The following is a 24,431-nucleotide window of genomic DNA, read 5'->3' as shown; positions in this document are numbered from 1 at the left end:
AGCAAGAGAGACCTCATTTAAATAGTGAAAAAAACTGAACCTTGCAGTTACCTTGCACCTACTAATATATATGCTGATAATGCTGCTCAAATGTCACTCCCATTTCCTATCCAGAAGCGCTGCCTGTTACCTACGTTCACTCCACTTGGTGTGGAGTATGGCATCATGCAGCGCAGTACAGATCAGACAGCAAACCTTGAGACTGGGCCAGTGGCATCAGAAAAGCAGCACCAGCAATTAAGACCAAAACTCCTTAGTATTTCCAGTTTAAAACCCACTCCCCACCCCCACAATTCAGCATCTTTATAAGGACAGAGGCCACGCTGTAGGCTACATTGGACCTAGGAATTATTCCTCCCTTTACAGACCATGTACATAACGCAGGTTATTGCCTCGTTCCCCTAACATGTTTTATTTATACTACATTTCCATTTAAAACAACTTGTTATCTGAGGTAACTGCAACATTTCTTTTATATGCATAGATCTTGCTATAGTTAGCCACTACACACTACCTATATATTTACATGTAGCATAGACAAGCAATAAGTGTATTCATTTCTGCTATGAATAGGGAAGGGTTTATTTCTCTTCTGTTTGTATGACCAACCAAGAACGTGTACCAAATGAATCAATACATTTTGCACTTATCCCTTAGCAAATTAAGAATCTAGAATGAGTAAGTTTCTACCATCAGAACCAGGTTCCTATATTTTTAATAGGAGGTGGGGATGGTGGGAAGGGAACAACAATGGAGTTCCCATTCTTGTCCAAAACAGCAGTACTTAACAGGGTATTTCTCATGACTGAGAATAATCTAATTTGTGTTCATCCAAACCTTAGGGAACCTTCTCACAATGTATATGGTTAAACTGTATGCTTTTTACAAGAGGAGGTGCTGGGACACAGTGCAAGATCTCTGAAAAAGAGTGTTGTCTTGTGGCACATTATAGTTCACATTAACTTTTAAGAACTCAGTTGCAACCTTGTGGAACCATTGTACATTATCAGGCAAGAGGCTGATTCCTAGACCCATTCTCTTCATTAGTTAGAATGGGCTGGGAGTGCTGCACAGGCAGCCTCCTTAGCCCAGGGTGCAGAGAACACCACCATTCAGCAGGATATTAAGAGTGGCAAAACAAATCCAAGCCAGTCCTCTTCAGACAGATGATGGGAAATTTAAGTAGGGATTGTGAGAGAAAGTTAGTTTTATCACTTGTAATTTTTGTTTCCCATAACAGAGGACATCCCCTGGTCTGGACATTACTCCTGGACAGGGATCTGTGTTCTCTGCAACATCATTTCATCAAATTCTGCAGCAAGAACTCCTAGATCAGATAACAAGATGAACATATTCTGTTGCTATGAAATATTCTTCATTTCCATCCCCTCCCATTTCCACTGGGTTTAGATTACCCTAAACTACCCAAGGGAAGAGGAGTAAGAAGTGAAGGCTAGCCTGCTGCATTATCTGGAGAACAGCACAGGATGTGAGGTCATGGGAGCCATGCCACTTAGCATAGCAAAAAAAACCACACAAAACTTGAAAATAATCATTGCTGAAAATATCTCACCATTTTTTGGTCACCGAATATTTGACTATGAAGCATTAGTCAAAAATACTGATGGATATAAAATTTGTTGATGAGAATTTCAACATTTTTGCTGTATTCTCCAGATGGCTTGCTTCCATTTCCAGGCCTCTTTTCCTGTGATGTTCTCCAGGTTGTCTCATACATTCTAGGGAAGAGAGAAGCTTGTAGCCATCTTTATCAGCTTGTGTCCCCCCTTAGCTTTCTAGGCCCTGGCTGCTGTGCGGTTCTCAAGCAGTTTCTCTACTTCTGGCTCCCCTGTTCCCTGGCTCCATTCTGCCTGAGTGGATGAAACCGTGCAGGGAGCATGCACTGTAATCCAACTCACTCGCCCTCCTGGGGAAAGCTAACTATAGCTGAGTCCCAACATGACAAGGAAACCAACGTGCACCTTGCTGCAGCAAAAATGATGATGTCTGGGGCATCTCGGAAAGGTGTCAAATACTGCAGCCATTGAATTGCAGAGTACACAGGGTCCTGCTTCTGGGCTGGATCTGTTCATTTCACCATAATTAATGCAAGTTTAGGCTTCCTCATGCTCCCTTCCTTTGAGTTCACACACCATCTACTGGACTGATGCAGCACTGAACTTTGAACCCAGGAGGGGACTTCCACAGCTGAGAATACATAAACTAGTAGAAAACATTAATAAGACAACTGTAGAATGTAAGATTAATACAATTAAAAAGCTTAACAACTTCAACTACAAGTTTTGTTTTACCAGCAACATTTTTATATGTAGTTAGGGTCTGTCCAGAATGCTGGATGGCCTTTGTTATGAGAAATACAAATCACAGAGGAAAAAAAAAAATCAGTTTTCTGCAGGAATGACTGGACACAAAACTTTAGAGTAATAAATCTCTTATATCAAAGTGATTAAATCTTAGTTTGAAGTCATCAGCCTGGTTTCTTCCACAGATTGTAGTATATGAAGAGAAGGCTTAGTTAATTGTTTCAAATCTTTCGTGAGTTATGAATTCTGTGTGACTGTTCAGTGTCTCATAGGCAGGAATTTACAATACCTTACTACACCTCTACCCCGATAGAACGCGACCCGATATAACACGAATTCGGATACAACGCGGTAAAGCAGTGCTCCGGGGGGATGGGGCGTGGAAGAGCTGTGCACTCCGGCGGATCAAAGCAAGTTCGATATAACACGGTTTCACCGATAACACGGTAAGATTTTTTTGGCTCCCGAGGACAGCGTTATATCAGGGTAGAGGTGTACTTTGCAGAGATCAACCATGTCTCCCAACACTAACTGCTATGTATAGTGTAGAAGGCCTGTGTTTAATTCCCCAGTTCTCTCCCCACTGTCTTTGGGGTAGCAAAGCTATATAGAAGCAGTGGTATTCAGGAGGCGCAGTGCAAGACTCAGCAGCTACCTCAGCTAATCAGTGACTTTTTTGGCATGCTGGTGCTTGCAACATGGAACCTCTGGTTTGGACAGGAGACAGCAAAGGAAAAATAAGAATGAATCAGACAGGGAAAGAATACAGAATTCATGCAGACCATCCTGCACTTGCCAGTGTTGTTGGGTAGTCTATAAACAGGAAAACATTAGGACCAAGAAACCATCACACTCCCTTACCTGAGCGCCAAGGTGGTGTTTGAAGATTCATTTGTCTGCACTGTACGCAAGCCTGCATGCAGTTTCTTCATCTCATGTGTGTGCAAAATGTTACACAGTAGCCTAAACAGCTACTGGCTAAAGAGAAGCAATATTTGCACTTCTATTCAAGGATTTCAAAACACTACTGACAATGAATTCATTCTCACAGCTCCACTAAGAGACAGATATTATCCCCCTTTCACAGATGAGAAACCTGAACTAACTTAAGACACAAAATTAGAGTGGTATTTGAGGAATAAAAACCCAAAGTCTTTAGTAAACAATTGAAAGGTTCTCAAAACAATTTATTTCCATAAATTAAAAACACACACACACACAAAAGAAAAAAAAATCAGTGGAATTTTAGATTCACAAACTATTGAACAGAAACTAATCTGCTGAGGCATAACAGAGGCCAATGTTACAAAAAGAGTACAAATTTCCATTGAGCTATTTATTAACATGATAATATCAGACACACATCTCATTCAGGCAGTTAGCATCCACTCTCCAGCAGAGTGACTGACATCTACCACATCACAGAACCCAACTCTGAATAGGATACGGTAAATGAGAATGGCCTGCCAAAAACCACATCCGGAAAGCATCAGAACTCAAGTGTACATAATCCTGGGGATACAGGGTCATGAGAGCCCCCTCAATATGCATCAAGTACCTTTTGCTGCTTGGTTTGCAGCTGGATGAGAACATTAAGCTTTGATTTCAGTAAAATAAAAACCCCGTCCATCCCCAGCCAGCTACGTTTCTCAGGAAAGAGCCCAGCAATGCAAGCTGAACATCTGACAGAGTACGTGCGGACAGCTCTGCAAATTCGCCTTTTAAATGCACTCACAGTAATTCACAGAGCCATATGTACACGGTCTTTTCCATACGACAAAAAAAATCCTCACTTGGGTGGCTCCATTTTAGGAAAAGGCAAGTGTACACTTCCTTATGCTAGAGAAGCATGTCAATATCCCAAAGTTTGCATCCTCCACATTTCTCTCATAAAAAGACTATATGGGACAGAAGCAGCTCAGATTGGAGTTTAAGACACCCAATCATTGCACTATTGTCCCTCACAGTATAAACTGCTGCCACAACCAAAAGTCAGAGCAAGGCTGCTGCTCCAGGAGCACTGCAAACAGGAACAGAAGTTGTGGAGAACCACAAAAGCATGATTAAGGTTAGACCACCTGAAAAGGGGGGGGTAATCTAGATTAGTTTATACCTTCATTACACAGCTATAAAAAAACCTTTGATCATGATAATGCTGAAGTGTTAGAGTTTTCAAAAATCCTGGGGAATGTGGTACATTGGGGAATCACAGACCTGAACAGTTCCAGCGATTGTAAGTGAAATGGAGCTGAATATTTTCATTGTGCCTCTCTGCTGTAGCAACAAAAAGAGCTTTCTGTGACATGTTATTTCAAAGTGACAATAAACAAGGCCAAGAGGAAAGAAGCAAAGAACAAAAGGTAAAAACAAATTAAATGTTTCAAAGCACACGCTAAGCGGGCAGAACCCTGCTTGGACCTGAGTTTTCTCCCCACCCACCCACCCACTTCACAAACCCCCACAGAGGTTACATCCCAACTCCACCATAGAGCCAGAAGATCCCTCATTAGCATTAATTCCACATCAGTATTAATTCATTTTGTAATAGTGTGTCATGAAATCCCACATTGTGGCATAAAAATGAAAGCAAAGTCCCCTACTGCAGCTTCCAGTCAGTCAATATCTGTGCTGATGTCATGAATTGTATGGGGAGTTTAAAAAACATTTTAGAAGGCAATATCCACAGTAGTGTGATTAGTTATTTTCAGGGATCCCTTTCATAATATGAGGAGGACTGACTAAGGTATCACTTAGTAACCTCAATGGATCAAATGGACCTGTACAGCAGTAGCCAAAACGGTATGTCAATAGGCCCAAATTTTGCCTCAACCAGCATAAAACAACCAAAGCAGTAGTTTGCATTTCTATTTCAGTTTTCCTCACTGGGTAAAGATGATCAACCCCCAAAACAAGGGTGTAAACAGTGCAAGAATCCCAGCAAATGAGCTGGGAACAAAACAAACCCAGAACATTATTCACTGAAGTCACACAGTGCGATCATCCAACATTTCCTGCCTGTTCAAAGTTCTTGAATTTAAACAGATGGCTTGTCAGTTTAAGTTCTCTGTCAGGTCAACAACAAAGCTGGCAGAGCAGCAAAAAAGATCGCAGGGTATCCTCAACCCATGTTTGGGCTGGGTGAGAAAGCTCATTCACTACATGTCTGACGTACACACTGATTTTGGAGGTAAATAGAAAGTTGCTGTAGGGGCACATTGGTAAAAAAAGTGCAAGTGGCAGGGAAAAGAAACAATGGAACTGTTAAACTTTGAGAATGTCACCAATGACAGCATCCCATTAAGCTTTGCCTGAATAACTCCTGTAGGCACTGAAGAACAGAAATTACCTGAATTGCAGCTTCAAGTAAGGATCCCAGAGGGGAGCACTGGTCCTCAAAAGTATGGCTGAGAGAGTACCCAGTGCTACTTCAAATTACGAATGGCCTTAAGTATTAACAAAAAACAAAAAACACACATTCTATACATTAGGAGGCTTGAGTGAATCTCTTTGTACAACACTAGCCATTAAGTACAGCACTGCTGTATACTGAACCTCTAATTATATAAGCTATGTGAAGCTCTATCCCAAACTAGAATTCTAAGTTAAAATGGTAGAAAGATGAGATGGAGAAAAATCTGCTTGGCTTGTTGAGATCAAATTAGTATTCTTGTCAGAATTAAAACCGCTAAAAAGAGTATAAACTTCACACTGAAGTTCCTGGTGCCACATCTCTGAGCATAGTCCCACTAACTGAACATTAGTAATAGCCTTCTGCTACTCCCTACCTTCCCCCCTCCCTCCAAAGGCAAAGCATCAGCAAACCAGGTTAACAAATCCACTCTATAATTTGTTAGAATTTAGCATTTAGCGCCATTTTTCTTAATGTGTGATTAAAAAAAAAAACAAGGTAAGTAACAGTAAAAGGCGCCTTTCATGCAGCAAATAAAGGAAAAACACATACAAAGTGCAACTTATTTAAGACCTGGTCATGTATGGCTGCTGCTGACTGAGTGCAGGAAGGGCAACTGAATCACAGAAGAAAACTTCTGGGCACAGACATGGAAGTAATTAAAAGCAAATAAACTATTTTTCTTTAATTTTTGAAGTTTGTGGTATCTCAAGAACCCACCTCCCTAAATTCATCTCTCTGAATTCATCTCACCTGCCTCTGTCAAGTTGTCTGGACAAGCCACTACAGTAAACAGCAGACTCAAATGAATATGCAAAAGTTCAGGAGTATTTCGAATCCTAGTGTCATTGAAGGTGTACTATTTCCTCCTTCACTCTCCTTATCCCACCTGCAGGAGGAGTTTAAATATTAGCCACAATTTCTAAAGTGGTTGGGGAGGAATAGCATGCCTCCTGGCTGTGCTACACTCATGCAGGGGAATTAAAGGACTCTCTCCTGCATTATATGTGTGTGTACATATATATATATATATATATATACACACACATACATTATATATATATACACACACACTAGCACCTCAAAGAGGGTGACAGCCAACAAATGATCATCAGGTATTAGAACTGAGTGGTTGGCAAGGTCTGGAGAAATAGGCAGATCCCTCCCAAGCGGATCAAAGCATTAAAGGAACTGAGCCATTTCCCACTAGATGCTTCCCTCAGCTTCCAGATGCTTGCTCCCGTTCCTCCTCCTCTGCAAAAAAGGCTTCAAGGTCCATTAGTTTCTGAATCAGGAGGGCATCTAGCTCTCTGCCCTGTAGTGCAGCCTTTTTTGCCCGGGTGAAACTACCCGCCACTTTAACTCTGCTTCGTGCCTTCCTCTTCCGGGGAATAGTGAAGTCCTGGAACTCCAGAATCCGCTTCCTCTTCTGCTGGCTGATAGAGATCAAGGATCCATTTTTCTCCTTGGGCTCCTCAAAGATGGTTTCCAGACACCTGGGAAGGGCAAAGGGTATAAGTTAGAATATCAGAGTAATATACTACTTTGTTCACAGAAGTGAAAGGAACCATCCTGCAGTGTCAGGGAAATGGACTATATGACTCAGGCCTTTAACATCTCTAACTTCTAGGATTCTACAATTCAATGATCCTTCCGGGGCCTCTCGCATGCAAACTTATCTGGAGCTCATGCTTCTAACCAATGACCACTTCTCTTTAGAAATAGTTTCACATCACCCAACTGTTAGTATATTTCCTGGATAGTTTCTTGTTGGTGCAAAGATATGCAGGTGGAATCTCCCTCTGCCCATTTTAGTCCAAAAGCGCAGACCAAGGAACAGAGGCATCTTTATCCTAAGGAACAGAGGCATTTAGACCTAGACAACGGATTTTAAAAAAAAAAAGGGGGGTGGGGGGAGAGATGTAAAATTGTCTGTAAAGCAGTATTCTTGGTATTTTGCACTGAGGGGGTCTGTCCAGACCCTATATTCCATGTCAGTATAAATTTGGAATATCTTGTTTGCTTTTGAATTTTGGAAACAATGGGTACTGTACATTGGCTGCACAATTAAATGAATGCAAATAAAAGGCAAATACAAAAAAGTGAAATTTAAACCTTCAACATCTATAAGTTCTCAATTTCTGCTACTGTAAACTTCCTGTCCTCAATCACTCACAGATATTAAGGACAGATTTTCAACCTGCTTTCTGAATTACCTTTCTTCAGCAGTTCAAATCAGAGCCATCATTTCAACTCTGTTTTGAAGGGTGCTTATTTTTCTCTTTTTATTTCCCAAAGCCCTGTAGTTTCATATCTCCAACCAGTTCAATTACATATGCCTCACCCCACCTGTTGGTGAATGTAACCAACCTGGTCGCTGGAGGGGACTTGTAGTTCTTGTTTGTGTAAATTTCTTCTAAACTAAATTCTTTCTTCTTCAGCCTGGAAAAACAAGTAGTGAATGAAGCCATGAAGCCAGGAGAATTTCAGAATCATCTTCCCCTACACAGGCAACCTGACATGGGGAAAATGTGGTTTTCCTCTCCCTCCTCAAACTCCATTAATTAATTTATAATGAGTTTTAGAAAGAGATCTGAGAAACTAGTTTTGATGAACCTTTCAAATGGTGCTTCAGGGAGTTGTGGGTTGTGACCTGGCATTTCTGCAAGGATGAATGCTCCTCCTAGCATGAAGTGACATTTCTAAACAATGATACTCAAAGGCAAAATAGAAAAATACCCTCACAGGTCACTGCCTTCTGGGTTATGAATAGGGGTCTACCAAATTCGTGGCTGTGTAAATCATGTCCATGAAATCTGGTCTCTGGCTGCCCAGCTCTGAAGACAGAGCAGAGAGCGACAGCTGCTGCCCAAGCACCCAGCTCTGAAGGCAGCACAACAGCCAGCAGCATTGGAGAAGTAAGGGTGGCAATACTGCAACCCCCTAATAGATTTGCAATTCTCTTTTGGGTTGGGGCCTCCAGTTTGAGAAACTCTGCAGAGAAATCACACATTTTTTGTGGGTTGGTCATGGCATAAATACACATCCATGAAATTTGCTATCTATGCCATGACCAACCCATGAAAAATGTGTGATTTCTCCACAATTTAAGTAGATCCCTAGTTATGAAAAATGGAGAGGAGGAAAAAACATTTCAATGGCACAAAAGATTAATTAATGGATTTCATCTCTTGAGACTTGGTTTAAAATTTGACTATAGACAATGGTAATTCTTTTGATGCAGTTTCAAATGTAATCTCTGAAGAAACATGTTATCCTCAACCATCCACCAACTTGCCACTTCTGCTCTTCAACAGTGGCCCTGGACTAGAACAGGTCAGACTCAAGTACATTGGAAAAGTTGTGTATGTCGTTGACATAGAGACTGCCCAAATTAATATTCAGCTTTGGTTTTCCTACATCCTGTTGGACAGTCAGGTAAATTGAGATTGCAGACAAAAAAAAATAATCTCAGAATTTGAGTTGGTAGGGGATTCTAGAAGGTCATCAGTTTTCTCTCCCTGAATTGTAGCAGGACTGATTTATTTCTAACATATCTGTGTCTACTTGAGTTATTCATGGCTAGACTGTAAGGGGAATTCCATCTCCTACCTTGGCAATTCATTCCATTGCTGCTTCTAAAGTTTTTCATATTTATCCTAAATATTACTTGGAGTAGTTCAAATCCATTACTCCTAGTTCTTTCTTTTCTGATTTATGAAAATTGATCTTTGTCCTCTGTAACATCCTATTTGTTTGGAGACAGCCATGTACCTCCTCATTCTTCTATCCAGACAACATACCCAGCTCTTAACCTTGGCTTATGGAGAAACTGAGTACCAAGACCACCTAACTAGGAAAAGACTAACTGGGCAAGTAGAGAGAATGGACAGAAGAGGAAAGCCATTTATTGGAATGGTGATGCTACAGTGCTGGACAGATGCCTTAGAAGTAGCAGATCCCAGTATCACTGTCCATTTAAGAGAGACATCTCACCTTTTTGGTCTGGGGAGTCCCATGGGGGTGAGGTTAGGATCTGGCTTGGGAACAGTTTTCCGGATCCGGATCTGAGAAACTCTCTTTGGCCTCTTCTCTGGCTCAGCCTTTTGGACAAAGAGTAAGAAATATAAAATAAAGGCGCAATTGCTTACCTATCAGCAGTGTTCTCTTCCACTTGGGGTCTCCATTTTAAGTGTGTGTAAGTAAAACATTGTTTGTACGAAGCTAAGGCAGGCTACATATCAGGGAAATTTTGTAGTATAACACTTTTTTGGCAACAAAATTTACATGCTCCAGGCAATACAAATGTATATCTATTTTTACTATAATGTATGAAACATCAAGCCATTCAGCAAGGAGAGTGACAGAGTGATGCAGCTTCACCACTGAGTTTCTTTAAATCAAAACTGGATGTTTTTCTTGAAGAAATGCTCTATTTCCACCATGGGATATTGGGCTTGATGCAGGAATCACGGGGACAAATTCTATGACTTAGGACATCAGACTAGATGGTTACAGAGGTCCCACTTGGCTTTAAAAAAAAAAATCAAATCAATGAATCTTGCTAGTGTTTGTCAGTGCAATATATCAAGGACTTTCTGGGAAAGGTAAGGAGGAAAGCAGTCTTCCAGAATTCTCTTCTCCTCATAGGCCCTCTCTATCCCTTTATGTTTTGCTTACCTCTTTCTGCTTCAGCAGCAGCTACTCCCAATTAACGCAGGAGTAGCACAGACCAGAGGAATGCAAGGAGCTATAGTGATCCAGGTCTTGTGTGCCTGGGGAACGAAGGTCCAAGCTCAGACCTAAACCCTAATCCTTGTCTAGTTGCAGTGCAACACTAGATTTCTAGGTTAACAAAGCCACCATTTTACTGTATGCACAAACACTGGCTGCCTGCCTACTTCCACTAATGAAGACAAGAAGCCACTCACTTTTTTCAGTTTGGTGGCGCTCTGGGATGTGGGACACAATGGGAGAGAAGCATCGAGTTCATCAAAGGGATGGACCTGTAATTCAGGTACTGAAAGCCTGAGTGGAGAGATTGCCGATTCCGGAAACATGCGAGACTTTGGTAGCAAATCACAGAGTGAACGTTCCAGCCTATAAATTTGAGGAGGGGAAAAAGAAAAAAAAAAAGGGGGGCGGGGGGATGAAGAAGAAAGAATATTTAGATTAATGCCGGATTTTTATTGTGACGGCATTCTAGAATCTAGGACATATTATAAATTAGAACCTTGACTGGATTGCTGTAACTGTTTCCTTTGTTCACTAGATGTATTTAAAAGGAGATTGGTCTCCCACATAAGCACCAAAGATACAGGAGAGTAAATACCAGTGTTTGAAGTCCAGCTCTTGAACAAGATAAAGTATCTGGGGTGAAAAAATGGACCACAATAATGTCATGTATCTTCATGACAAGCAGCACAGAAGGGCTTAAAGATTATCTACATTTGCTACATCCAGTCATCTACTGTTGTGTGTATATATGAAAACACACCCATTCAGAATCGGTGTTACACTGAGGTTTTGGCAGACAAACCCTTAAATGGATCTACCAAAACCTGAAAAGCCAGACTGCCAGAATGTGGAAAAACTCACATCCCCACCATATGTAACAAATATTACACGGTAAGACTCTTACCTTATCTCAGCACTCGTGGTCCTTGCAGCTTCTGTTCCGTGGACAGTCATGTGTGGTAACATGGCATAACTAGTTCAAAAAGAACAAAAAACAAACAAAAAGACAGCTAAATTAGGATTACACCAAAGAAGGGGACGAAAGACTTCATCAGTATAATCTAGCCTCCAAGGAAGCAAAGAAATGTCAGACATGTCAAATGACCCTCTCTCTACCCCACCCCATCCCCCAAAAAACCCGACATGACAGCAACCTACATTTGTCATTAGCGTCTAAGATTCATTGACAAATTATCCAGGAGGGAAATACTTCTATTTTCACTTCTTAACCAAAAAGTATGATGAAGAAAGTCAGAAAATTTCAGAAGGGGAGGAAGCTTGTTTTAAGTACGAAAGCTGGAGCTGTTTTCAAGAGAGCCTGGGTTCTCCATTCCAAGCTGGTTTTGTTTGTTTGTTTGTTTGTTTGAAAGGTAAATTTAAAGTAACAAAAAAAATAAGCCCCGACAGACTTGCCTGCCAAACAAAAGGAGCATGGAAGCCAAACAAGTATGATCAAGGACTTCCACAAGATTAACTCCACATCCCCTCTAACACCTGTTGGAGTGCTCTTAATTGATGGGAATATCCAAGTCTTGTCTATAAAGACTACTGGCTACACAGATCTATAGGAAGAAGACCTACACAGCAGTTTGGGATCTTCTAACACTAAGCTTCTATTTTTTGTATGTGCACTATTAGCATCACACACACAAGAAAAATTAAATAACTCAGTAATCTGGAACTGCCTTGACTTCATTTGTTAAGATTAAGGTCATGTCTACACTACAAAATTAAGTCAACCTAACCTAAGTTGGCATACAGCCGCCACAGTAATTACATCACTTCTGCATGTCTACACTTTGCTCCTTGTGTCGGTGGTGTGTGTCCTCACCAGGGGTGCCTGTATTAATTGTATTGTTAGTGTGGGGCACTGTGGGACAGCTCCTGAAAGCCAAAGTAAGCTACGCAGTGTCAGTGTAGACACACACTGACACTGCATCGACCTAAGTACATTAACTGTGACTCTACACTGCTAGTGGAGGTGGAGTTATTAAGTCAGCAAGCAGAGCAGTTACGTTGGCAGGAGCAAAATTTAATTGTAGACACTTCCATAGTTAGGTTGACATGACTTCCATCAAATTAACTCTGTAGTGTACACCAGACCCAAGTCCCTTATCTGTTCTCTCCATTTGCCTATAGCTAAATATATTCAACCCTACTAAACTTAGAAAGCTTGAAACTTTGTTTTCCATGTATCCCAATCTGTCTGTTAAGGAGCGTATATACTTTTGCCGTAGATTGCAGACAGCATGGCAGCAGTAGGCATGAACGACACTTACATAGATACCCAATGAATTTATTTACCACATTTATTATTAAGTGCCACACGTACAGTGCTTCCTCTCCACCAGTATTCTAGTTGCTACTAGTCTGTCAGTGCTAGAATTTGAACTGGTATGTGCATGGAAGTCTCACCTGTTGGTAACAAAATATTCTGCTTTATGCAGTAAAAATGCAGGTAAGACTGATGAAAACATTCCACTCCTCTAAAAAGTTTAGTCTCAGAAAGGCAGTAATGTGGAAAAAGGTTTTGCTTATAGTAAAAATTCTGATCACTATCTGGTAGCAACAGCTTTACAGGAAGGAAAAACTATTCCAGTGGTTCACTGCCTTTTCAGTTATGAAAAAGCCAAAGCTAAGTGAAAGAATCCAACTGGAAGGGAACTTTCTCATCACAAGAAAAGGTCCATGTGAAGCTTAGGACTGCTATGATTGATAGTGTCAAACTCTGCTGACACTCGTACATGTCAAATCCTTTCCTGATATTCACCCATCCTCATCAGAATAGCTTAATGAATTTTTTTATCCTATTAAGTGTGGGCAAGGAGATGGTTACTTGACCTTGGCATATATTGCAGCAAATATATTTCTCCACAAAGCAGCAGCAATTCCTTTATGAAAGATTGTTTGAGTACAAGAATCAGTCCCCCTCGCACTTCTGCCTAATTTAGAAATTACACCCCTTTTTTTTAAAAAAAATGAACAGCTTACTAGTTTACCCAAATATTTATAACATGTTTTGCATTTTTAAATTTTTTAAATTATATTTCACAGTTTCTGTTTTAAACATTTCAGCTGGCTTTTCCTCCCACATTGTCTTATGACCAAATCCTTCAAAATGTCACTTTTGTTGTCTATTTTAGAAGCAGAATTTGCTCAGTGCTCTACTTGAGAGTTCATTGAGTATCACCCTTTCCAGCTATTATAGCATGCTCCAATAACTTCTCTTTAAAGAAGCTGTGAGTGGGACAGAAGAGTCAACCACAATTTCTTCTCACTTTAAGAGTGTAACATTTCTTGAACTGAATTTTAGGGACAGCATACTGCATTTCAGTCTCTTGTTATCTGTCCAGAGAAGTACTTAGATTTTACTTGGCTTCTCTCCATTAGTAATAAAGAACATTTCACAGTGATTTTTTAAAATTGGCCTTTAGATGCAGGGATTAAATTTTCACTTATGTTAACTGACTGATAGTCTGCAATTACAGCACAGCCTGTTAGACAGTCTGACTTGGGTGGGAAAAAGAGTGGGAAGAAAGACTGATGCCCATAAAACTAGCTTATCAAGTGCTGCATTCAGCATTAGCTTCCCATGCCAAGTGCTACATCTCTCAACACAAGAGACTAAAAACTCACCCGATACACAGATGTAAATTTTTCAAAAGGGTTTACATTTTTCTTACGATTAGTGGTGGTGATTAAGAATTACCAACTCTGTTCAGTTCTCAAACTGTAGCTGGACCTGGTCACTCCAACACAGTTAAGAATCTATATTATAGAAAGCTGTACATGAAATATTGCTTCACAAAGTCTGGCAGAGAGATCACAGCTCCACAGGATGATTGATTATAAAGCTGGTTCCGTAGGACACTATTTAGCTCCATTCTTTTATTCCCTAGGAGTTTTATTTAAAAAGTTCCAAAGCTTATGCTTTACACTTGAACTAGTATAGAAGGTTTTGTCAAGACCTTGGTAGACTAAGAGAATTTACATCAGTAGATTGAATACTTAATTAGCTCTGGCCAGCAAGGGCCGCTTTAAACCTCAGGGGTCTCAGATCACAGATAGTGAAATGTATGTAATTAGTTATCTGGTAAAATTTTTGCCTACACCAAAGAGGGACACAGAGAAGCCAGGTTCAACGTTTCTTTAGAGATCACAGTGGTAGGCAAGAGAATTCATCAGCTTATCTATTTTAATTTATAGGCTTTTCTATAGTTCTCATAATTGTAGTATTTGAGTACCTCTCAAACAGCCCACCCCTGTGAAGTTAGGCAGCAGAATTATCCTATATTATAGATGGGACAACTAAGGCACAGAAAGGTCACGCAGGAAGCTTGCAGCATCTGCAGAGCCAGTGGTCCCATCTCTCTTCATTCCCCATGTAATGCCTTAACAAGTCCACCCTTCCTCTCATGCAATTAGCAGCAAAAAACAAACAAACAGTCTTTATTCCTCTCTCACTCCTATTTAGTTTGATAAAAAGGCCAAAATTCATCAGTGATCTCAATGGAGCTGCACTTATTTATGCTAAGAGTGCATCTTGCAGAACGGTCAACAGGAATAGTTATACAGAACAAGTTACAATTAAAATCAATGTAGAACAGTTCATTAGAATGCAATTAAAAGTTTAACTGAGTGCACCACAATTATTCCTTTCTGTTCAGATTTGGAATTTGCACAGCCACGTAAGCCCATCTTGTCACGGCTCGAGCTAGACTGGTAGCTCAGGTGTCTGAAAAACGTTCCTACCTCAAAAATCCAGTGGCTCTGCAGTCATTTAGAACAGAGTTAGTGAAGTAGCTCATCTTTCTGCAATATATATTCTGGTGCATGGTGTGTATGTATTGCAGGGAGGGAGAAGAAGAGTTAGCGGTTCTGCCAGAAGAGGAGATTATTAAAGAAACCAATGAAAACGTACTCAAATTCAGATAACAGAGACGGTTCTGTATGGAAGTGTCTTCTATTGAGCCATTTCCTGAGTGGAGTGTGCAAGGTTAAACAGGAAGTACCGGAAACTGACCCTCTACTCCAAGCTTTAATACCCCTCTCCCTCCCCAAAAGCTGCAACTATATACACTATGTATTTATTCTCAGAAAGAAGTTGATGGATTTTACCTGTTCTCGATGCCCAGACTTGGCTGCCACTTGCAGTGATTGGGATGGAGAGGAGTGAATTCGGAGGGACAGGCAGAAGGACCATGCTGGCTCCATATGGAAAGTACCCTGCCCAGTGAGTAGGGCAATGAAGAGAAGAGGTCATCGGATACGGAAGTTGGAGACCTTAACCCTTTCAAGCCCTGTGTGAATTGTGACATAAACAGTCTCTGGACAGTAGGAATTCGACTGGTTACATTTCTTCTTCTTGTCCAGATCCTGTAACATCCAGGGGAAGAAAGTGCTAACACTGTGTGAAGGCCAAGCATGGAGCACCCTGTTCTTCTTTTAGCTATGGGATTTCTCCTAATGTCATGACTAGGGATTACGGCCTCTGTGGTTGCTCGAGATAGAGCAGAAGACTGCAGCTCCTTACTGAGATTAGTGTCTTCCCCGAAAGCTGCTGTACCTGAGCAGCTTGGGGACAGGAGGAAAGAGAAGGTCCATTTTGAAGGCTGTGACGGATGTAACGGTGCCTCTCCTAAAGCTGGTACATCAGGGACACACTGTTGGGATGCAATCCCCCTGAGGTTTATCAAAGAATCCGAGTCCAATTTTATGTGAAAAGAAATTGGGGAAATGGGGGTATTGAAGACGGATGATGGAATGTTACTACTACTACAGTCTAAAATGTGTATTTTGGTGGAGTCTACAGGATAAAGTGCCAACGGCTGAAGGTTGAACATCTTGGTGCACAAGCCATCAGCCTGGTGAGAATTTAACTTCATGTTAATGCATGAAAAAACTTCCAGTAGCTTTTTAGATCTAAGTTGGCTGAACCTTTCAACCACTGGATGGTCAGAGGAACATTGCAGAGTCTTTAACGTGTGGATGCTTTTGGGTGGGGCCAGCAGTTTACTGGCCATAGTAGACAGCCTGCTTAACAGTGTTGGTTCTTTGGTACATTTACTAAGTTTCAAGCTGTTCAACAAACTGCACCTATTGGCTCTCTGCTTTGACATGTGGTCCAGTCTCTTGGCTATTTCTGGTTCCATTACTGATGGGTTACATGCAAAATATACAGCGCTGAGGAGTTTGTGTTCTTGCGTAGGAACAGTTTCAGGGGAATTCCTTATAAAAGCTGAGCTTTTAACTTTAATTTTTCTTACAGTATTGAGCTCATCTGATGTGGGAACCTTCCTTCGTGGCTGCTTCTTTAATGAAAAAAGTCCTCTTAGTTTGTGTGTACTTCCAAAGGCACCATGGATTTCATCATCCCCAGCAAAGCTTTTAGCTTGTGGTTCAGAGAGAGAAACAGGAATGAAAGGGGTATTATCTGCTGACAATTCAATGTGGGTCCCTAAATGAAAGCTCAGGCTTTCCACTTCAGAGTCCATAGTCTTTAAATGCTCTGCATTATCATCATCATCCTTGGAAATCTTTGGCCTTTTGGCTTCTTGTAAAGTGCTATATATTTGTTTATTGTCACTATCATTTATACTGCTCATGACAGCGAAGAGCTGCTCTCTAGGACCTTCAGTCTTCATGACTCTTGAAGATGTCACCAGTTCATTTGAAGAATTATCTAAAGGCTCACTATCAAACACCACGCTCTCCTGCAATGGGATTTTTGCTTTCTGTTGGTCTTTTGACTCCTTTATTTGCTGTGCCTGCCCCACACGGAGTAGGATGTTTTGAGCTGGATGTACTTCAGTCTCCTCACACATCTTTCGCTTAAGAGTTTGACATTCACCTACTTTGTCCAATCTCTCTGCATCAGACACCTCATTTTCTGCACTGATTGAGTCATGTGGCGTCTTTATTTGGTCTCCTATAACCTCCTTCCTGTTGTCTTTGCTCTGTGAACTTAATTCATAAGGCAGACACACTTCACTGCAATCGAGACATTTTAAAGGTGTTTCTGTGTCGTTTTTTGACGGCTTATTGCTACATATTGTGTTATAATGGACTTCTGACGTTTCTTTGTTAACTAAGTCTTTAGATTGCAAATAACTGTCTACGATTTCTGAAAGCAACTTGACATCTCCTAATTCTGAGTGATCTTTAACGCAAGTTTTTCCTTTATCTGAAACGTTATTCAAACTACATTCTGGGATCTGTTCATTAGAGTAGGCTTGTGAAGGCTTTTCATAAGGCTCAGCCTTCAGAGGCACACAGCTTCTAACTTTGTCACCAGAAAATTTCAAGTCTTCTAGCAAAACTCCTAAATAATTTTTATGGTCAAAAATGGAATGCATTGGCATCTTTATTTTTTCTGCAGTTACTGCACTTTGCCTCTGGTCTTTTACAGATGGTCTTTTAAACTTCTGTACACAATCAATACTGTCTGATGAAATTACATCCATCTCTTTTACAATTGGCTCACTATCCCCTGCACTTACAGACCTCTCCTTGCTGTGAGCATGAGAAGCCGTACACACTTCTAATTTAACTGCATCGTTTAGGGAGCTAATTGCTTTTTCTCTCTCTTCAGATGCGCTGTAGTTGCCATCAGCTCTTCTTTCAAATGACTCTATCAGCTCAAGAGGTTCTATAGCAGAATAGTCATTACAGAGAGCATTTGCTGAAGATGAATCCTGGTCAACTATCTGTGCATTCTCTGATGATGCAGGCAGCTCATCTTTTTGAGGCAGGCAGATTTCTGAGTTCTGAGCCAAAGGTGTTTTTGAAGTTACACCTTTCAAACTGGAAAGCTCTTGGTTTGCACAGAACTCTTCAGATTGCACTGGATTCACTCTCTCTGGACCATCAGCAACCGTAAAAGTCACAAGTTCTGGCTGAGGACAAGCTTTATTTCTTTCTATGATTCTATGATTTACTGAAGAATCCAACAGTAAGCATGTTTCATTTGTGATCTCTGGAACGAGAGTCATATCTTCTGGTGCACATGAAAGACTCTTGCAGGCTGATTGTGAGACAGAAAAGGATTCAACAATGGTCTTAATTTTATTTTCCGGGCCCATAACCAAGCTGCCCATGTTCAATAATGCAGAAAGTTTGGTATTTTCTGCCAATATTGTAAGTTCTTTTTGATCTTCCTTTGCACTACTGATAGAGTCTGTGTATTCTGAATGGTCCGCATTTACCAGACTTTTAGAAGAACTATAACCCACCATACTTCCTTTGAAAGTTCCTTGATCTTCCCTTGTACTGCTACCTACATTATAATATTCTTTTAATTCTACTTTCTCCCCTTCCGATAGATCACTGATGGAATCTGTGTATTCTGAACAGTCTGTATCTACCATACTATTGGAAGAGTTATCCACCATTACGTCTTTGAAAGTTCCTTGAAAACTCTTTTCTCTTAAAGACTCATGAACCAATGGAGTTGTGTCTTCATCTTTCTTTAGAGTTAATGGTTCATTTTCCTTGAAGCGGATAGATCTTTTAGGTTCATCCACTGAACTTGTCATAGTTTGTACACCAGTGTTCGATATTTGCTTATTTGAGATGTCTAAGTCATACTGTTGGAACTCTAGAACTTCATCGGCTACTCGGGTTTCATTTTGCTTGTATGAAACTGGCCCATTAAGCTCACTTTGACATGCAAGATATTGATTTTCCACCTGACAAATGGTCTCATTTGGTTGCTTTGAATGTTTAAAACCCGACAATTCTAAGTCAAAGGATTCGTCCAAATGTTTTTCATGACTTGGGATGCCAGAGTCTGTGTCACTCTTTGAAGTAGTGCCTTTGGAAAGATTGTATTCACAAGGTAACACAATCTTCTTGTACATCTTTAGTTCTCCCTCTCCCAGGACTACTGTTGTGTTGCCAAGTTCAAGATGGATACCAAATATGTTTTTTTTCAAATCTCTGTTGACTGACTGTTCACTAGTCTCATTTTGGTGACTGCCTTTATGAGCCTTTACACTATCCACAGTTTCTATTCTATCAATTTCATCTTTCTGTAATTCATAAGAGTTAATTTGTTCTTGTCCCTTATCTGTATCAGAAGTTCTCTCTCTGGTGCCAGAATCTAGCCTTTCCTCTGTTATTTCACTATGGTCATCATAGAGTTTCGAGCTTTCTACTTCAACATTTGTATTTGAAATCTCCACTTCTGATAATCTAGTAGTGGACTCATCTGGAGTGCAAGCTGAATGCAATAGCTTTTCTACTGTGGAAGTACGACTTGCCATATAATGAAACATATTGCTGCAATTCCAACTATCTTCACAAGGAACAGATTCACATGCTACATGAGTGTTCTCCTCGGAAGGGTTGACTGCCTTTTTATCATTATGTATAAGTAAGTCTCCTGTTTCCAAGCCACTGACTTCTTCAGTCTTCAATTTAGCCTGCGCTTTAAAGGAATCCTTGTTCAGTGTAGCATTATCCAAGCTGGTACTATCTGATAAGATGAAGCAGGTCTTGACAGCTGAACAGTGGTCTTTTATACACTGGTCATTATGAGTACATATGTCACTTTCTTCATTTTCCATATCCGTGACCATCTTCTCTGTATCCCCCAGTGCAGAGTGCATGCTCTTCTGGGAACCTTTACTTGCTACATTAGAAGTATTGAAACTCCTGTGATTTAGTAAAGACAATTCTTCCTTTTTATGAAGCAGAAGGCCCGCATGTTGTGCCTCCACTTTTGCAGAAGAAATGATGGATTCTTTCTTAGACAGCCTGTCCAGGTACACATCTCTGTTTGAAACTGCATCAGCATTACAAGAAGAAAGTTCACTTATAACCCCGAGAGACACTCTTGATTTTTCTGCATCACAACTAAGAGCTTCATCTAGTGTGTAAGCAAAGTTAGTTTCTTTGCATGTAGGCAGGTTGACATTAACACTATTTGCTTCTGGAGCTTTACCAAAACTGTTGTTCAGATCTTCTACCACTGAACTGCTGTTGGTTTCCTTTTCAAACAGTTGTGCCTCAAGGGAAACTTCATCTGCCTTGGAGCCATAGTCCAGAAAATCATGAACAGTGGGAGGAGAATTTGCATATTTATTGTAGATATTTTTAGAGCATGTATGCACGGCTCCAGTCTGAATACTGACAAGGTTTTTTGTGTCCACCAACAGAGTTCTATTTTCTTTTGTATGTTGTTTTACTACATCACCCCAGCATACATCATTAATACATATTTGCCACTGGTCCCCATCCTTTTTTAAGTTATTAATTTCTGAAGGGATTCTTAAATCTCCTTTTGGAAACTCCTCAGTTGATGAAGCAACAGAACTAGGAACTGGCGAATTAGAGCTCTCTGAATGAACATTTTCTTGAATATCATACCCACTATCCATGCCACAACTGTTCTTCATAGCAGTTTCTCTCTGGATTTCAGCAACTTTCCCATAACCATAATTGTATGAATGGTCAGTGCAACTATCCATTTCCAATTGTTCAGCCTCATCACTGGACATTTCTTCACTCTGCACTGGAGAGAGCTGTTCTTCTATCACAGGTTTGGAGATCCAGTTCTCTAGAAACTCAGTTCTTTGACTATCACCATCACAGCTTGGGCTTTCTATCTCTTCAGGAAGACACTCCTCCTGTTTTTCACAGATCTCAGTAGTGTTGTCTTCCAGTGGCATATTTCCAGATTCCAGACTACACAAACTTCTTAATGAACCACATAATGCTTCAGAGCTTTCTTTTATGAGAAGCATATCAACTTCAACACTACTTTTAGATACAGGAACAGCACTGTTGTTATGAAGGCTGTTTTCTTCATCTTGCTGGTAAGTCTGGTAACTGGCAGGTGCTGCATTAGTTTCATTAACATGGCTTGATCTAGACAACTCTACTTCTCCAGTCTCTGAATCAAAAATAGCACAACCCATTGCGGTCAATGACATTGTAGTACAGGCTGTTAATCCTTTATATTCTCGCTTTTCTTGTGGATGTTCTTCTGTTGATCCAGTCTCCACAACTGTTAAAGGCTCTAAGGGAACTAAGGTGTTGGTTTCTGAAACCTCACCACTGGCCGTGATAGTGTCTATATCTGGGCATTCATTGTTCTCAGATGGAAGACCTTTACTCACTCTGTCATTCCTGTATCCTGCTTTACTAAATATCCTAGTCCCATCAGCCTTCATACCTTGTACTTCTTCAGTGGGCTTTGGCAGAATTTCAGGTGTCACCTGTACATTTGTTTGGTTTTCTTCTGCACAAGGAAAAATAAATAAATAAATAAATAAATAAAAATCAGTACTGCACACTAAATTAAAAAAACCTTCCATTTGACTTTCTTCTCTACTTAATATACAATTACGAACAGCACACTTTTGCTAATTGATCATTAATCACTTTGACAAACCCCAACACTAGTTTACTTTAAAACAAATCAAAATTCTATTTTAATCCTAACTGTAACCTATTTGCATGGATATTAAACATAACTGGTATGGATCCAATATTATCAATTTCCAGATCACTGTAATTCAGGAGTTCAGAGCCAGAGATCATATGAGTTCTATCAAACTAGTGCTTATTTTCAGTAGCAGTTTTCTATGATGAATAGCAAATTACAATATGTACAGATTCAGAAGAGTGGGAAGTAGACAAGATGTGTATTTAAATTATCTGGTGGGACAGAGTCAGCGGTTTCAAAACTGAATGAATTTATACTCTCTTAATTGTATTACAGGAGAGAAGATTAAAAAGTCTCCTCTTACTATAACTTTTGTACTGCCAACTACTGTTCTCATGCAGACAAGGAACTAGAGGAAAATATGTATGCACAGTTGAAATGAAATTTTGCAATGGAGCAACTGTTTCAAGAGCATTTTGTATTTTTATTCCCTTTCTCTCTTCCAATCTATCCAAATGTTACCAAGGTTAAAAGTAAGAAGCTTGAGGTGGAAGAGACCCATTAGATTGTCCAAGTCCATTTCAATACCGAAACAGTCTGATTACATCTTCTTTTTCTTAAATCTCTTTACTAATGCCTCTTCTTTCTCTACAACAAAAGGAGTGCCTCAGTTTCACCTTCGAATATTTTAATAAATCTGTTTCCATGTGTATCTTCTTTTCTAACCACTTCCTTTAGAGCGTTCTCCCACTCTTGGGTAAAAAGGATTTTCCTTTTAGTAGCCTCTACTTCTGTGCCAACTAGCTTCCTTCAATTCATTTCATTTGTAAATGTTTCCTAGTTTGATATTTCTGGATTGGGAATCCATGCTCCTTTTATATAGGTGTTCAGCACGTTATCACTAAGATCACCAAAGATGTCTATGTGTATGGCTCCATGAACACACTTAGCATTCTATTTATTCTCTATCACTGCCTAATCCCTGAAGTGCCACCGCGTGCAGAACTCTTCCGCCAAAGGAAGCGTCCAATTAAGCTTGCAGGTCTATCTTATCCAACTGGTAAACATATTGATAGAGGTTCAAGTGTGCCTTACAAATTCCATCAGACTGCACTGAGATGAACTGTATATTTTGAGTGCCCTTCTGACATCTACAGAGTATTGAACACAAGTGCTGTATTCCATACACATGTAGACGGTTACTTAGCCAAGGTGTCCTGGGGAACCTTCCGGTGTCAGGATAGAGTCAAGTCTATTTTCTGTTGAATGCAGTGTGCTATTATGCTGCAATGTGGGATTTTAAAGTCCGATATTTTAGATGTATTGTCAAGCCCTGATTTAGGGACTTCAGAACATATCTTTGGCCTTGACTTGTACAGTACTGCATGATTGCACCTCCATTGGTACTTGAACCCATGACCAGGCTCTAGAATACAGGCTGTTGGGCAACTTCATGTGATGTATGTAAGGTGGTGTAGAAGGCCAGCCTTCCCTTTTCAATTACTCCCTTTCAAGTGTCATGCAGCTAAACTTCACTTTTCTGGCTCATGTTCAGAACTGGACCCCCAACTGCATAATCTCTCCTGCAGGGAAAGAAGATGGGCAGATAGACCAATAGACTGATCAGGTCAGAAGACCAAGGCTCTTTGGACACTAAGGAACAATCAGAATCACCTTGGCTTTGTATCATTTTGCAGAGTATGAATACAGGTGGCAAGACATACAGAAAGGATTTCAGCCATCTCTTGGACAGGATGTCAATTGCTGTACCCTTGTGGTTCCTTCTCCTGGAGGTGCCTTGTTGCTCAATCTTGACATGATTAGATCCAGCGAGAGTGCACCCAAAAACCTGACTTGCAATTAAAAAAATAATCTTGAGATGGAGGTTCCACTTGCTTGAGTATATTAACTGTCTGCTGAGCCAGCTTACCAGGACAGTAGATTTTCATTTTATGAGCGCCTGTCATGGATCCTTCCTCCTTTTGTACTGATTTCCTTTGTGTGTGTGCACCCCAGCTGTTCAGGTGGCATCTACAGTTATCAAAATGCTGCTCTGGTTCAGTAATCCTGTGAGCAGCTAGATACATATTGTTCTTTAGTCATTAGCCCAGAGACTTAGCCATCTTTCCTGGAACGTAGGTGCCACAGGTTGATAAATTGGTAAAATATGCCAGGGCAATTAGAGAAGAAAACTGACAATTTCACATGTAGCGTCTTGCCCAACAGCATGACACTTAGAAACAACAGTCCTTGGCTTTTTTGTAGTTAGGGACCTCTTTGGCTGTGTGTTTAGCATCCAAGCTCTTTCCTCTGCAGAGAGCTCTTTGTGGCTCTTGCTATCAATTCACACTCTACAGTGAAAGATCAACTTTTCCGGCATCTACTGATTCTTGTGCTGACTTATGACAATACTGTTCTTATCTAAATATTGAGCTGCATACTGGCTAGCCATTTCCACTTATTCTCTGTGAGGGCACTCTTAGGCCTGGTCTACACTAGGACTTTAATTCGGATTTAGCTGCCTTAATCCGAATTAACCCTTCACCCGTCCACACTACAGAGCCAGTTAATT

At 40.4% G+C, this 24,431-nt stretch overlaps 1 protein-coding gene across 1 annotated transcript in view; it reads right to left on the bottom strand.

Moving 5' to 3' along the window:
* Window positions 1-6,801: 6,801 nt before the first annotated feature.
* Window positions 6,802-24,431, bottom strand: part of PRR14L (proline rich 14 like) — a 27,489-nt gene continuing 9,859 nt past the window's right edge. Inside the window, exons 3-8 of the mRNA XM_026660543.2 lie at window positions 15,589-21,712; window positions 11,375-11,443; window positions 10,665-10,833; window positions 9,730-9,836; window positions 8,104-8,175; window positions 6,802-7,229 (exon numbers count right to left, since the gene is read on the bottom strand). Coding sequence (XP_026516328.1) covers window positions 6,953-7,229; window positions 8,104-8,175; window positions 9,730-9,836; window positions 10,665-10,833; window positions 11,375-11,443; window positions 15,589-21,712 — 6,818 coding nt within the window. The 3' untranslated portion in view covers window positions 6,802-6,952. The remainder of the gene's footprint in view (window positions 7,230-8,103; window positions 8,176-9,729; window positions 9,837-10,664; window positions 10,834-11,374; window positions 11,444-15,588; window positions 21,713-24,431) is intronic.

Source organism: Terrapene carolina, unplaced genomic scaffold (assembly GCF_002925995.2).
Source record: "Terrapene carolina triunguis isolate 2854851 unplaced genomic scaffold, T_m_triunguis-2.0 Scaffold790, whole genome shotgun sequence".
In the NCBI taxonomy this organism is placed as follows: domain Eukaryota; kingdom Metazoa; phylum Chordata; order Testudines; family Emydidae; genus Terrapene; species Terrapene triunguis.
The sequence above is the reverse complement of the archived record's forward strand: the minus strand, read 5'-3'. Positions and strand labels throughout refer to the sequence as shown.